At 42.8% G+C, this 14,848-nt stretch overlaps 1 protein-coding gene across 1 annotated transcript; it reads right to left on the bottom strand.

Annotated features, from left to right (window-relative positions):
* Window positions 1-261: 261 nt before the first annotated feature.
* Window positions 262-3,850, bottom strand: LOC120034678 (C-type lectin mannose-binding isoform-like). The gene is made up of 6 exons (XM_038981282.1): window positions 3,797-3,850; window positions 3,544-3,643; window positions 2,594-2,718; window positions 2,108-2,257; window positions 1,690-1,798; window positions 262-806 (listed from the first exon to the last, which is right to left on the bottom strand). The coding sequence occupies exons 2-6, from the start codon at window positions 3,620-3,622 to the stop codon at window positions 664-666; spliced, it is 606 nt and encodes a 201-aa protein (XP_038837210.1). The 5' UTR covers window positions 3,623-3,643; window positions 3,797-3,850; the 3' UTR covers window positions 262-663.
* Between the last annotated feature and the right edge of the window lie 10,998 nt (window positions 3,851-14,848).

Below are 14,848 nucleotides of genomic sequence, written 5' to 3'. Positions count from 1 at the left end.
AGATCAATCTCTCTCTCTCTGATCAATAGCATGCGTAAAAACACATGCAAAGTAAATATCATGCATGCTCTCTGTTTTGGAAACACTATTCAAACAGGGCACCGAATGGAAAAGGTAGTAGGTTAAATTCTAAATCTGTCAAGTCAACCCAGTGGGTTATCCATCTATAAATAAGATGAGGCTGTATTGTTATGTATTGACTCCTTGTCCCCATCTGGTTGCTAAATAAGGCCAGGTCAACAAAAGAAAGTCATGCAATGATTACTGATTAATGAAGATATTTTTGTATTCCTTTTTTATTTGCTAGTCAAGCAATGCACAGTGTTTCATAGTACAAACAAGTGAAGCAGTATTTTATCAACACCATTCCCCCTGAAAATAGATTAGGTTACTGTGTTCTGACAATAGGCCTAGATAGAATTCTCAAATGCAATGTGTTTAGAGGTTTCTAATACAATCAGTTGTTTCATTAAATCTTACTTTGGGCGGACTGAAACTGACTGTGATGGTGAGAACTTTTAGCTGACAAACGCTTAGTCTTTGAGCAGTGGGTTTTCTCTAACATTTTACAGGGTCCTGGTGTCGTGATGTCTGAGAAAGCTGTAATGCAAAGCGTATCTGACAGGTTGTATATACTGCTATACTGCTCATCTGTCATCTACTTTAAATGATAAACCTCCCACTCCCTTTCTCCACCGTCCCCTCTTCTTCTTCTCCTCCTTTCATTTCCTCTCTTTCACCAGGTATGAAGGCACACAGAAAGTAATTGGTTTGGCTGCACGGCTTATCATTCCAATCCCCTTTTCCTGAGATGCATAGAGATGGAGAGATAAAATGAAAAAAGTTAGTTTTATCCGTTATTAAATCCCTTTTAGAGAGTATTGAGCTACATAAGTAGCTAAGTAGCCTTGTCCAAGCTAGAACGGCATGAGCCTATCTACTGTTTCTGTACCATGAGGCTTTTGATGTATCATTTAATACAAGTACACCCCCTTGACACTAGTCTCTCACAGGGCCTTACCCTCAAAACTTCATTTTAATGCTGAGTGCCAAGCAATGAGGACTCTGTCCCCTTTTTGGAATGACTTGACCTGGGATCGAACCCCCAACCATCCAAGCTCAAGACAGTCACTCTAACCACATGGCCACTGATCTATATAACTTAAAACTATGATATTTGTCATACTTCAAATCTCAAACCTCCCACTCCCTTTTCCACAATAGTGGAATTCTGAATACATCAGCATACTGGATTTGGTGCAGCTGGTAGCTTAGCGGTTAGGAGCGTTGGTTCAAATCCCAGAGCTGACTAGTTGAGAAACCTGTCGATGTGCCCTTGATTAAGGCAATTAACCCTAAATGCTCTTGTAAGTCGCTCTGTCATGTCCCCTCTTTCCCTTGCCCCCTACTCCCGAGTGGCGCAGCGGTCTAAGGTACTGCATCTCAGTGCTAGAGGCGTCACTACAGGCACTGGTCCGATTCCAGGCTGTATCACAACCGGCTGTGATTGGGAGTCCCATAGGTCGGCGAACAATTGGCCCAGCTTTGTCCAGGTTAGGGTTTGGTTGGGGTAGGCTGTCATTGTAAATAAGAATTTGTTATTAACTGACTTGCATAGGTAAATAAAAAAAATACTCCCTCACTATCCGCCTCCCTCCCCTCCCATTATCCCTGCCTTCTCTTGCTTACCTTGCCAGTTCATTTCCATGCACTGTCCATCACCGGATGGCTGCCTGGGGTTCTGAAGCCAGGAATAGTAGTTCATGGGGGACCCATCAGTCCAGAGGTAGCGGTGAGGCTATGAAAGAGAGAGCGATACAGAGAGAGACAGACCGACCGAGAGAGAGAGAGACAGACCGACAGACAGACAGACAGAGATTAAGCATAACGACAGAAGGAGTTGGTGGGCATGAACACTGTTGTCCACCTGGTTTTTATAATGATGATCAAGTTGAATGGTGAACACTATGGGGTGGTTTCCTGGATACCGATTAAGCCTAGTCCTGGACTAAAAAGCAGACTCAATAAAGAAACTCCATCAATAATCATTTTAGTCCAGGTCAATCTGTGTCCGGGAAACTGCCCCTATTTAGTCTAAAACCGCCACCTGAAGAGGGTTGGATACTGTAAAACCGCCAAGCCAGATGCGAGGGGAATTTCTGCTGAACCTCTGAGCAAAAACATCCACGTTTTCGTTCTCCAGGGCAGAGTGGATTGATATCAGATGAGCTTTGCCCTTTTGAGAGTGGCAGAAATCCTGTGTGGGTGAGAATGAATGAATGAGAAAATGAAGGAGAAAGAGTTGTCATCATCAAAATACATTTAGAGTTAGCGTTAGACACTAATGCACAACACTGATAACGTGTTAAGACAGTAGAGTGGATACCCTGAACTAGAGTACAGCATGCTGCTTTGAGAGTTAGTTATGGTGGTAATTTTGCGTATCATGTAGAGATACAGAGGTACACTACGGTATGTCTACCTTTAACGAAAAGAGACATTGGTCTCAATGGGACTCTCTTGTCTAAATAAAGGTTAATTCACTGAGAGAACATGGGTCTGTAGGCTAAACCTTAGAGAAGTCTGAATTTACCTCAGCAGATTGAAAGTCCAATTCTTCCTTGAAGTGCTTAACACATTTGTCCCCCAGTTTATACCAGGTAGAATGGCCAGGACAATGAAGAAAGTCCTTGACCTTCCCAGAGACCCGTTTAGGTTCTAAAAGAACAAGGGGAGAACAAGGGAGAGATTAAAAGGACGGATATGAGAGAGAAGCTCCGTCCATATACTCACAGGGCTGGTTTCCCAACCACATGGGAAAAAAACTACAGTTTACTATAGAATATTACAGTACTTACTATAGAATTCCATAGTAAACTGTAGAATACTGTGGAATACTATACTACACACTGTTGTATCCCTCGAGCATGTGTAATACTTACTATAGAATTCCATAGTAAACTGTAGTGAACTGTGGAACACTACACTTCACACTGTTGTATCCCTCGAGCATGTGTATTACTTACTATAGAATACTGTAGTATACTGTAGAATACTATAGTAAATACTACAGTATTATCCACACAAAAAAACACTGTTGTAAATAGTACAGTATATTCCGCAAAACACTACACTTTTTTAAACTATAGTAAATACTATCTTATTTGCATATAACCTGCCCATTCCCCTCACCCATCATGCAATATTTCCACCCATAAGTGAGAAACCTACATGCCAATTATATACCAAATATTGTGTTCCCTACAGGTTATAGAAAAGAGCAGAAGCGTTGGGGTCTGTCTTAGACCCCTATAGTATTCACGCTACAGTGAATACCATAGTATTTACATGTATACTATAGCATATATTTTCTTATGTGGGCAGACACAGAACTTTACATGGCTATTCTAATTTGAGCATGCTTTTCAGTCCAGGATTAGGCTTATTCTGGGTCAGGGTAACCGGCCCTGAAAATACATCTTCTATTGAGAGAATCTACATCAGTCACTGTGGTGTTGAGATGATGAGGGAAGGCTACTGTACCGGTGGAGTTTAGGGCATTGAACACCATGGCAGACGTCCCGAGTAGCATCATGGCCAGAATGGGTAGGACCTTCATCATGGGATCTTCACTTCTCTTCAGCTGTAGGGAAAAGAGCAAAGTTATTATATATATTTTATAAAGGAAACTGGGAGTTCTGATCTGTGGGGGCACCCAACCAGACTCCGGCACACTCAGAGACAAACGAGAAAGAGGTGCATTTTCTCATTAGAGAATCAAATATTCGGGTTTTACCTTGAGGTATGTAAATGTCAACGTCTTTTTCCTCTATTCTTGCTTCTCCTTGCCTCAGATGCTCTATTTCCCTCAGCTCTGCTTCCTTATATACCTATTCCATACCTCTTAATCTCCATCCTAATCTCAGATGTATTTCCTCTTTTCTGCTGTCTCAACCTCTTACACATAAAAAGTTGCAACCCCTCTGGGTTTGTCTAGACAGTATGTGCAATCCCTGGGTACAGTTGTCACCCTTTCACTTTTCAACATCAAAAAATCCAGTTATTTGTTTTACTTGTCCCATTGAAAAACAATATCTACAGTAATGTTTCACCAAATGAAGCATTCCTACAGCATTCCTCCCTACAATCAAACATGGGAGACTTTCAATAATGTTGTGTGGTTGCTTTGATGCCTCTGGTACTGGGGGCCTTGAACATGTGCAAGGCAACATGAAATCAGCAGATTATCAAGGGGTTTTGGAGTGGAGTGTTCAAAAGTCAAGGGGTCTGAATACTTTGAGTGCGCTGTATGTACAGTACCAGTCAAAAGTTTGGGCACACCTACTTATTCAAGGGTTTTTCTTTATTTGTACTATTTTCTACTGTAACGAACATCGTCGGGAGAAGGAGAAGACCAAGTTGCCGCGTGGTAAGTATTCATAATACTTTTAATAAATACGAATACTTGAACAAAAACAAAAAAAAAGTACTGAGTTAAAGGGTCTGAATACTTATGTAAATAAGTATATTTTATAATTGGCATTCTCTCAACCAGCTTCATGAGGTAGTCACCTGGAATGCATTTAAATTAACAGGTGTGCCTTGTTAAAAGTTAATTGGTGGAATTTCTTTCTTTCGTAATGCGTGTGAGCCAATCAGTTGAGTTGTGACAAGATAGGGTTGGTTTACAGAAGAATTTGCCAAGAGTTAGCCAAACACAAAATCTCAATTTAATCGATTTTATATTCAGGCTGTACCACAACAAAGTTTTGAAAAAGTCCAGGGGCGTGAATATTTTCTGAAGGCACTGCAGGAGGGAGGGCAAGCAGGCTGTCGCCAATTTATTGATGCACAATTTGCCTAAAAGGGAAATGGAAACACTTCAACCACTTCGTTTTTATTCGACTCTGTAGTTTATTTTAATTGTTTTATTGTGACGTCATTATGTCCAGGCAAGTGTTAGATGGAAACACATCGTAGCAGGCAATTGTCAAATGTATTTCCTATGTAAACGTTCTAAATGTCAACAAAATCACTGGAGAAGTTAATGGAAACATCGGTATTGTTACAACGATGAGATACTTTTTTATTGTACAATGTAACGAGTTTGCTGTGAAATTAGCTTGTGAGCACCTGAAAGAGACGCACGCATTACCTTTGTTATTGTGCAGGTCATTTTGGAGGTTTGCACGTTGCAGCCAACGGGGTTGGCTGGACCACACTTTAGTTGGAGTTGCTCTAATATTTCAACATGTCTTATGTAAGAGCGCTGGTCTATGATGCATTTCTTAACAGGGCTAATGTTTACTTGTTGAGGCCGATCGTGTCAGTTTTTAGAAAACTATACTAGCACCGAGTTTCTAAATCCAGAGTAGCAACATCATGAGACTTCTGAGAATGCTTGTGAAACAGACAAAGCAGACCAGGCCAGGGTTTGCGATTTGAGAAGCCAATGAGAGAAGTGAAAAAGGATTCCTTAGTTGTTCATTTTCTCAATCTAAAGGCACAACTTAGATTGGAGCCAACGTCTTCAGTAGTTGAACATGTTATTACTCCAACCTTGTGAAAGCGACACACTAACATGTTTCCCTTTGTCAAAAATACTTTATATCGAAAGAGTGCCTTTGATTTGACGGCCTGCACATGCACAGTTCGACGCAAGACGACCATTAGACTCCATGACGTGTTTCTGCACATAAGCTTAGCTAACCAACGTCGCCATGACAGCTCCTACAAGCATTATCGGGCATTTTGATAGAAGAGTCAAAATGCCTATAGAATAGAGAGTAAAAAGTGTCTCAGTTTCCTCACTAAATACGCCTAAAGAAAACCAAGTTTGGTGTCAGTGTTTGACTATCTTTTTGTTTTCTACAGAAACCCACAACAAAGGGGAACTGCTTGACAAGTGGGAGGCCGAGATCTTTGCCAACATACAAGCTGATTATCTCTATCGATAGACAGACAGGCTGGCTGACTCTTCTTCTTCTAGATACACTGTGTTCCAAATGGTACCTTACCTCCTATATAGTGGCACTACCTTTGACCAGGGCCCATAAGACTCTGGTCAAAAGTAATGCACTATTTAAGAAATAGGGTGGCTTTTGGGACGCAGCCCTACTCTTTGTGTTTTAAGGGTGGAGTGTTATCATTTTGTTAGAGAACGTTACACAACCAGTTAGCACATGATAGACTCAGGCACGTGTGTGTTGCTCTATTATAATTATTATCATTATTATTATTATTATCCTCAAACTCTAGTAGATATATTAGCCTTCTGCAAACACAAAGTTCAATGGGGTTTTTTCATGAGAAATGTACAAAGGTTACATACTTGTGGACTTCAAATTATGTAGAATAAATCACATTTTCAAATGGCCTGCGGCATCTTCTTTTAAAGGCCCAGTGCAGTCAAAAACAGTTGTTTTATATATATTTCCACACTATGAGGTTGGAATAATACTGGTAAACTGTGGCTAATGCTCTTTTAGTGTAGAAAAGATGTTAGAAAAGATTGGCTGAAATTTCAGCCTGTTTTGGTGGGAGGGAGTTTTGGCCTGACTGGTGACATCACCTGGTATTAAATATGTTATATATTTTATACGTCAGTTAGCAGACGGTTTTATCAAAGCAACTTGCATACATACATTTTATGTATGGAAGACTCCAGGAATTGAACCCACTACCCTGATCGTGCGAGCACCATGCTCTACCAACTGAGCCATACAGGACCAGTTAACAGACCAATTAGAAAGAGAGTTACAAAGCTCTCCGCCAATAACAGGTCATTTTCCATTTTCCCCTCAATCACACCACTCTCAGACAGTGCTAGCAAAATTCTTGCTTGAGAAATTGCTATTTGCTAAGAATATATTTTTGTTTCTTTTTCATCATTTTAATAGAAAATAATCACAGTAAGGTTGTTAACTGTTACCCAGATTTGATATTGAGATAAAATGGCTGCATTGGACCTTCAAGTTGATTTCTAGCTTTATGCTCCAAATAAGGTTACAGATACATGAAGCTTGCTCTTGCATCTCAAAACTTGGTTGATTGATGGTTTCACTCAGGCTATCCAGGCTCCAACCTGGGCCAACCAGTTGGTCAACCCAGCTCCTACAACAGTGGCCAACCCCACCCCCAGGACGCCTACACTCTCCAGGCGGCCAGTTACCATCACCAGGCTCCAGCCCAGGCCCCAGCTCAGCCCTACCAGCCCCTGGCCCAGCCATACCAGGCCCCAGCTCAGCCCTACCAGCCTCCCACCCAGCCATACCAGGCCCCAGCTCAGCCCTACCAGCCCCTGGCCCAGCCATACCAGGCCCCAGCTCAGCCCTACCAGCCTCCGGCCCATCCATACCAGGCTCGAGCCCAGGCCCCAGCTCTACCAGTACCCGGCCCAGCCCTACCTGACCGCAGCTCAGCCCTACCAGGCCCCAGCTAAGCTTCCAGTCTCACCAGGCCCCAGCTCAGCTTCTACAGATCACCATATGCAGCCTGCCTTTTATGCTCGCTTCGAGGCAAGCAACACATAAGCACCAGCTGATCTGGACAACTGTGTGAAAATGCTCTCGGTAGCCAATGTGAGCAAGACCTTTAAACAGGTCAACATTCACATAACAGCGGGGCCAGATGGATTACCAGGGCGTGTACTCAAAGCATGCCCGGACCAACTGGCAAGTGTCTTCACTGACATTTTCAACCTCTTCCTTGTTTCAAGCAGACCACCATAGTCCTTATGCCCAAGGAAGCAAAGGTAACCTGACTAAATGATTACCGCCCCGTACCACTCACGTCGGTAGCCATGAAGTGCTTTTGATGGCTCACATCAACAGCATCCTTCCGGATAACCTAGACCCACTCCAATTTGCATACCGCCCCAACAGATCCACAGATGACGCAATCTCAATCGCACTCCACACTGGCCTTTCCCACCTGGACAAAAGGAACACCGATGGGAGAATGCTGTTCCCACAAAGCTCATCACTAAGCTAAGGACCCTGGGACTAAACACCTCCCTCTGCAACTGGATTCTGGACTTCCTGACGGGCCACCTGATAAAATAATTTATATGTTGAAAGATAATGATAAAATAATTCCACTCTGAAACCTTATAATTGTATGAAATTGAATTGATTAGAATCATAAAATTATAATCTGATGATGTGTGTAATTTTAGTCAGAATTAGATTAAACAATGTATCTGTATAGTGGAAAAACACAGGCTGTCTGAGCAAGGCGTAGTTTAGGATTTGAACTTGTATGTGTGTGCCGAAGAAAAAAACCGAGAACAATTAAACTGTGTTTGAACAGACCTGGCTAGGCCGCTGAGAAACTTATGAGAGCATAGGGAGTACTTCTCAAGGTTCCCCTAATCTCGGGGGAATGGAACTGTCAGCTGGGTAGTGATACACAGTGGTGAGAACTATGGAGAAGGATAAAACTCACCTACTGTTTGTGTGTATGTATGTGCGTAGGATACCTACTGTTTGTGTGGAAGTATGTGCGCAGCTATAAAATGGATGTCTTTGTATAATGGACTTCAGAACGTTCTCTGAATAAACTGTACTAACCTTTTGCATACCGGTCTTTGATGCAACCGGTTAGGATGCTCTCAATGGTGTAGCTGTAGAGCTTTTTGAGGATCTGGGGACCCATGCGGAATCTTTTCAGTCTCCTAAGGGGGAAGAGGTGTTGTTGTGCCCTCCTCACGACTGTCTTGGTGTGTTTGGACCATGATAGTTAGTTGGTGATGTGGACACCAAGGAACTTGAAACTCTCAACCCATTGATGTTAATGGGGGCCTGTTTGGCCCTCCTTTTCCTGTAGTCCTGCTCACATTGTTGTCCTGGCACCACACTGCCAGGTCTCTGACCTCCTCCCTATAGGCTGTCTCATTGTTGTCGGTGATCAGGCCTACCACTGTTGTGTCATCAGCAAACGTAATGATGGTGTTGGAGTCACATTTGGCCACGCAGTCGTGGGTGAACAGGTAGTACAGGAGGGGACTAAGCACACACCCCTGATAAGCCCCAGTGTTGAGGATCAGTGTAGCAGATGTGTTGTTGCCTACTCTTACCACCTGGGGGTGGTGTCACGAGGATTTTCAATCCCAATGATAATAACTAATAATCAATAGCTTTGAACAATCCCCGAGGTTTGTAAGACTATCGGTTTAATAATATGGTAACTGCTCAGCATCTGACCGTAAGGCGCTTCAGGGGGTAGTGCGTAAGGCCCAGTACATCACTGGGGCCAAGCTTCCTGCCATCCAGGACCTACAGTTGATGTCGGAAGTTTACATATACCTTAGCCAAATACATTTAAACTCAGTTTTTCACAATTCCTGACACTTAATCCTAGTAGAAATTCCCTCTTAGATCAGTTAGGATCACCACTTTATTTTAAGAATGTGAAATGTCACAATAATAGTAGAATGATTTATTTCAGATTTTATTTCTTTCATCACATTCCCAGAAGTTTACATACACGAAGGTTGGAGTTTTACTACCACTCCACATATTTCTTGTTAACAAACTATAGTTTTGGCAAATCGGTTAGGACATCTACTTTGTGCATGACACAAGTCATTTTTCCAACAATTGTTTACAGACAGATTATTTCACTTATAATTCATTGTATCACAATTCCAGTGGGTCAGAAGTTTACATACACTAAGATGACTGTGCCTTTAAAGAGCTTGGAAAATTCCAGAAATTTATGTCATGACTTTATAAGCTTCTGATAGGCTAATTGACATAATTTGAGTCAATTGAAGGTGTACCTGTGGATGTTTTTCAAGGCCTACCTTCAAACTCAGTGCCTCTTTGTTTGACATCATGGGAAAATCAAAAGAAATCCACCAAGACCTCAGAAAAATAATTGTAGACCTCCACAAGCCTGGTTAAACCTTGGGAGGAATCTCCAAACGCCTGAAGGTACGGCGCTCATCTGTACAAACAATAGCACGCAAGTATAAACACCATGGAACCACACAGCTGTCATACCGCTCATGAAGGAGTTCTGTCTCCTAGAGATGAACGTACTTCAGTGCGAAAAGTGCAAATCAATCCCAGAACAACAGCAAAGGACCTTGTGAAGATGCTGGAGGAAACAGGTACACAAGTATCTGTACCCACAGTAAAACGAGTCCTATATCGACATAACCTGAAAGGCCGCTCAGCAAGGAAGAAGCCACTGCTCCAAAACCGCCATAAAAAAGCCAGACTATGGTTTGCAACTGAACATGGGGACAAAGATTGTACTTTTTGGAGAAATGTCCTCTGGTCTGATGAAATAAAAATAGAACTGTTTGGCCATAATGCCCATTGTTATGTTTGGAGGAAAAAAGGAGGAGGCTTGTTAGCCGAAGAACACCATCCCAACCGTGAAGCACGGGGGTGGCAGCATCATGTTGTGGGGGTGCTTTGCTGCAGGAGGGAATGGTGCACTTCACAAAATAGATGGCATCATAAGGGAGGAAAATTATGTGGATATATTGAAGCAACATCTCAAGACATCAGTCAGGAAGTTAAAGCTTGGTTGCAAATGGGTCAAAGCCCTGACCTCAATCCCATAGAAAAATTGTGGGCAGAACTGAAAAAGCGTGTGCGAGAAAGGAGGCCTACAAACCTGACTCAGTTACACCAGGTCTGTCAGGAGGAATGGGCCACAATTCACCCAACTTATTGTGGGAAGCTTGTGGAAGGCTACCCGAAACGTTTGACCCAAGTTAAACAATTTAAAGGCAATGCTACCAAATGCCAATTGAGAGTATGTAAACTTCTGACCCACTGGGAATGTGATGAAAGAAATTAAAACTGAAGTAAATCATTCTCTCTACTATTATTCTGACGTTTCACATTCTTAAAATAAAGTTGTGATCCTAACTGACCTAAGACAGGGAATTGTTACTAGGATTAAATATCAGGAATTGTGAAAAACTGAGTTGAAATGTAATTGGCTAAAGTGTATGTAAACTTCCGACTTCAACTCTACCTATTCCATACCTCTTAATCTCCATCCTAATCTCAGATGTATTTCCTCTTTTCTGCTGTCTTAATCTCTTACACATAAAAAGTTGCAACCCATCTGGGTTTGTCTAGACAGTATGTGCAATCCCTGGGTACAGTGCAATCTCTGGGTACAGTCCCATTGAAAAACAATATCTACAGTAATGTATCACCAAATGAAGCATTCCTACAGCATTCCTCCCTACAATCAAACATGGGAGTTTTTTTTGCAACTGTATCAAAAATAAACAACAAAAATACCTTATTTACATAAGTATGCAGACCCTTTGCTATGAGACTCGAAATTGAGCTCAGGTGTATCCTGTTTCCATTGATCATCCTTGAGATGTTTCTACAACTTGATTGGAGTCCACCTTTGGTAAATTCAAATAATTGGACACGATTTGTTAAGGCACACACCTGTCTATATAAGATCCCACAGTTGACAATGCAAGTCAGTGAAAAAACCAAGCCATGAGGGCTCCCGAGTGGCGCAGCGGTCTAAGGCACTGCATCTCAGTGCTAGAGGTGTCACTACCGACCCTGGTTCGACCCTGGTCTGTATCACAACCGGCCATGTTTGGGAGTCCCATAAGGCAGCGTACGATTGGCCCAGTGTCGTCAGGTTTAGGGTTTGTCATTGTAAATAAGAATTTGTTCTTAACTGTCTTGCCTAGTTAAATAATACAAATAAAATAAGAAGGAATTTTGAGTCAAAGGAATTGTCTGTTGAGCTCTGAGACAGAAGTGTGTCGAGGCAGAGATCTGGGGAAGTGTACCAAAACATTTCTGCAGCATTGAAGGACCCAAAGAACACAGTGGCCTCCATCATTCTTGAATGGAAGAAGTTTGGAACCACCAAGACTCTTCATAGAGCTGGCCGCCTGGCCAAACTGAGCAATCGGGGGAGAAGGGCCTTGGTCAGGGAGGTGACCAAGAACCCGATGGTCACTCTGACAGAGCTCCAGAGTTCCTCTGTGGAGATGGGAGAACCTTTCAGAAGGAAACATATCTCTGCAGCACTCCACCAATCAGCCCTTTATGGTGAAGTGGCCAGACGGAAGCCACTCCTCAGTAAAAGGCATGACAGCCCACTTGGAGTTTGCCAAAAGGTACCTAAAGGACTCTCAGACCACGAGAAACAAGATTTTCACTGTTATGATGAAACCAAGATTTAACTCTGGTCTGATGCCAAGTGTTATGTCTGGAGGAAACCTGGCACCATCTCTATAGTGAAGCATGGTGGTGGCAGCATCATAATGTGGGGGTGTTTTTCAGCGGCAGGGACTGGGAAACTAGTCAGGATCGAGGGAAAGATGAACGGAGCAAAGTACAGAGAGATCCTTGATGAAAACCTGCTCCTGAGCGCTCAGGACCTCAGACTGGGGTTAAGGTTCACCTTCCAACAGGACAACTACCCTAAGCACACAGCCAAGACAAAGCAGGAATGGCATTTCGGGACAAGTCTCTGAATGTTCTTGAGGGGCCCAGCCAGAGCCCAGACTTGAACCCAATCTAACATCTCTGGAGAGACCTGAAAATAGCTGTGCAGCGATGCTCCCCATCCAACCTGACAGAGCTTGAGAGGATCTGCAGAGAAGAACGGGATGAAACTCCCCAAATACAGGTGTGCCAAGCTTGTGGCGTCATACCCAAGAAGAGTCAACGCTGTAATCGCTGCTAAAGGGGCTTCAACAAAGTACTAAGCAAAGGGTCTGAATACTTACACATGTAAATGAGATATTTCATTTTTAATACATTAGCAATTTCTAAACCTGTTTTTGCTTTGTCATTATATAGATTGTGTGTAGATTGAAATGGGGGAAAAACTATTTAATCCAGTTTAGAATAAGGCTGTAACGTAAGAAAGTGGAAAAGGTCAAGTGGTCTGAATACTTTCTGAATGCACTTTAAAGGGATAACTGCCTTTCCCGCCACACCACATTCATACGATACTCGGTCAATGAACGCATCTCTGCTGTTACATTTTGTTTTCATTGTAAGAGGGCTAATCTTCTTCCATAATATTACTGCGGTCCGCAAACAAACGTCAATAGGTGCATGCCGCTGCCTACTGTACTGGAGTGTGTAGTCAATCACAGTTTACAGACGAAATGAATAAAGAACCAAACATTAAGAGAAACTAAACCCTCCTATTTAATCCTGTACTACTAAGAACATAAAAAAGAGCCCTACTAACTTCTACCTAAACCTCCCCCATCACATCCACCCTCAATAACTCTATACATCAATCTTTCCCTTTCTTCCACATAGCGGTATTTCCAACAATACATAAACACACACTTCACTGTTTCATTGACCATACACTCTGAACACAAACTATTCACATGTTTGCCAACCAAATATGACAAGTTCAATGTACAATGTCCTAGATGCAATCGCGCAAACACCACCTCTTCCTTCCTAATCTGACCCTTGACTCTCGGTCCAACAACCTTTTTTTGGAGGGAATATAAATGCCGGCTCTTGGGTTCTGTGTCCCACATCCATCATAATGGATGTAATCTTACATTTGGCCTCACCTCTACACAATGGAGCACGAATATAAATTATATCTTGTTTTAAAGCCTTTTTGGCTACCTGGTCTACCATTTCATTCACGTTCACTCCCGAATGGGCTGGGACCCAGCAGAATTGCACTTCTACACCCTGTTTCTCGATTCTCATGATACATTAATACCTCCAATAGTAGGTCACTCCTATTAGATTTGCCAGATGATAAAATAATCAATACAGACAGGCAATTGTATACTACAATTCTGACAAGTTGAACATCCTCCACCCACAGGAGGGCAGCTACTATCGCAAACAAGTTAAGAGTATACTGAGAGATCATCTGTTAGTCTTCTATACATCTCCACATCAAATTGAGGAATGTAAACACCTGCTCCTGTACGACCACTATCTGGGTCTTTTTGTCAACAAGTTCCCCTATATCACTCACTTCTGACCAACAACAGGACCACCGAAGGGCTAAACCTCCAACTGCCTCAGACCACTCATCGGGAAGCTTTTCAACTGTCCATCCAAAACCCCTGCCTTGTCTACTAGTATATTCCCAACAGCCATCTAGAGCAGTAGCAGTGAGATGACCGACCTCATAGCTTTTCAGTGTAACCCACATGTTCTGTATACTTCTGGCCCTTCCTTGGACACTGTGCTATCTAACCTCCAAACGAGCTTCAATGCCATACAACACTCCTTCTGTGGCCTACAACTGCTCTTAAACGCTAGTAAAACCAAATGCATGCTTTTCAACCGTTCGCTGCCTGCACCCGCCCGCCCGACAAGCATCACCACCCTGGACGGTTCCGACCTAGAATATGTGGACATCTATAAGTACCTAGGTGTCTGGCTAGACTACAAACTCTCCTTCCAGACTCATATCAAACATCTCCAATCCAAAATCAAATCTAAAGTCGGCTTTCTATTTCGCAACAAAGCCTCCTTCACTCACGCCGCCAAACTTACCCTAGTAAAACTGACTATCCTACCGATCCTCGACTTCGGCGATGTCATCTACAAAATAGCTTCCAATACTCTACTCAGCAAACTGGATGCAGTTTATCACAGTGCCATCCGTTTTGTTACTAAAGCACCTTATACCACCCACCACTGCGACCTGTATGCTCTAGTCGGCTGGCCCTCGCTACATGTTCGTCGTCAGACCCACTGGCTCCAGGTCATCTACAAGGCTATGCTAGGTAAAGTGCCGCCTTATCTCAGTTCACTGGTCACGATGGCTACACCCACCCGTAGCACGCGCTCCAGCAGGTGTATCTCACTGATCATCCCTAAAGCCCAAACCTCATTTGGCC

The sequence above is a fragment of the Salvelinus namaycush genome, chromosome 42 (genome assembly GCF_016432855.1).
Source record: "Salvelinus namaycush isolate Seneca chromosome 42, SaNama_1.0, whole genome shotgun sequence".
Classification (NCBI taxonomy): Eukaryota; Metazoa; Chordata; class Actinopteri; order Salmoniformes; family Salmonidae; genus Salvelinus; species Salvelinus namaycush.
Note: the sequence above shows the minus strand (reverse complement) of the source record. Positions and strands in the feature narration are given on the sequence as shown.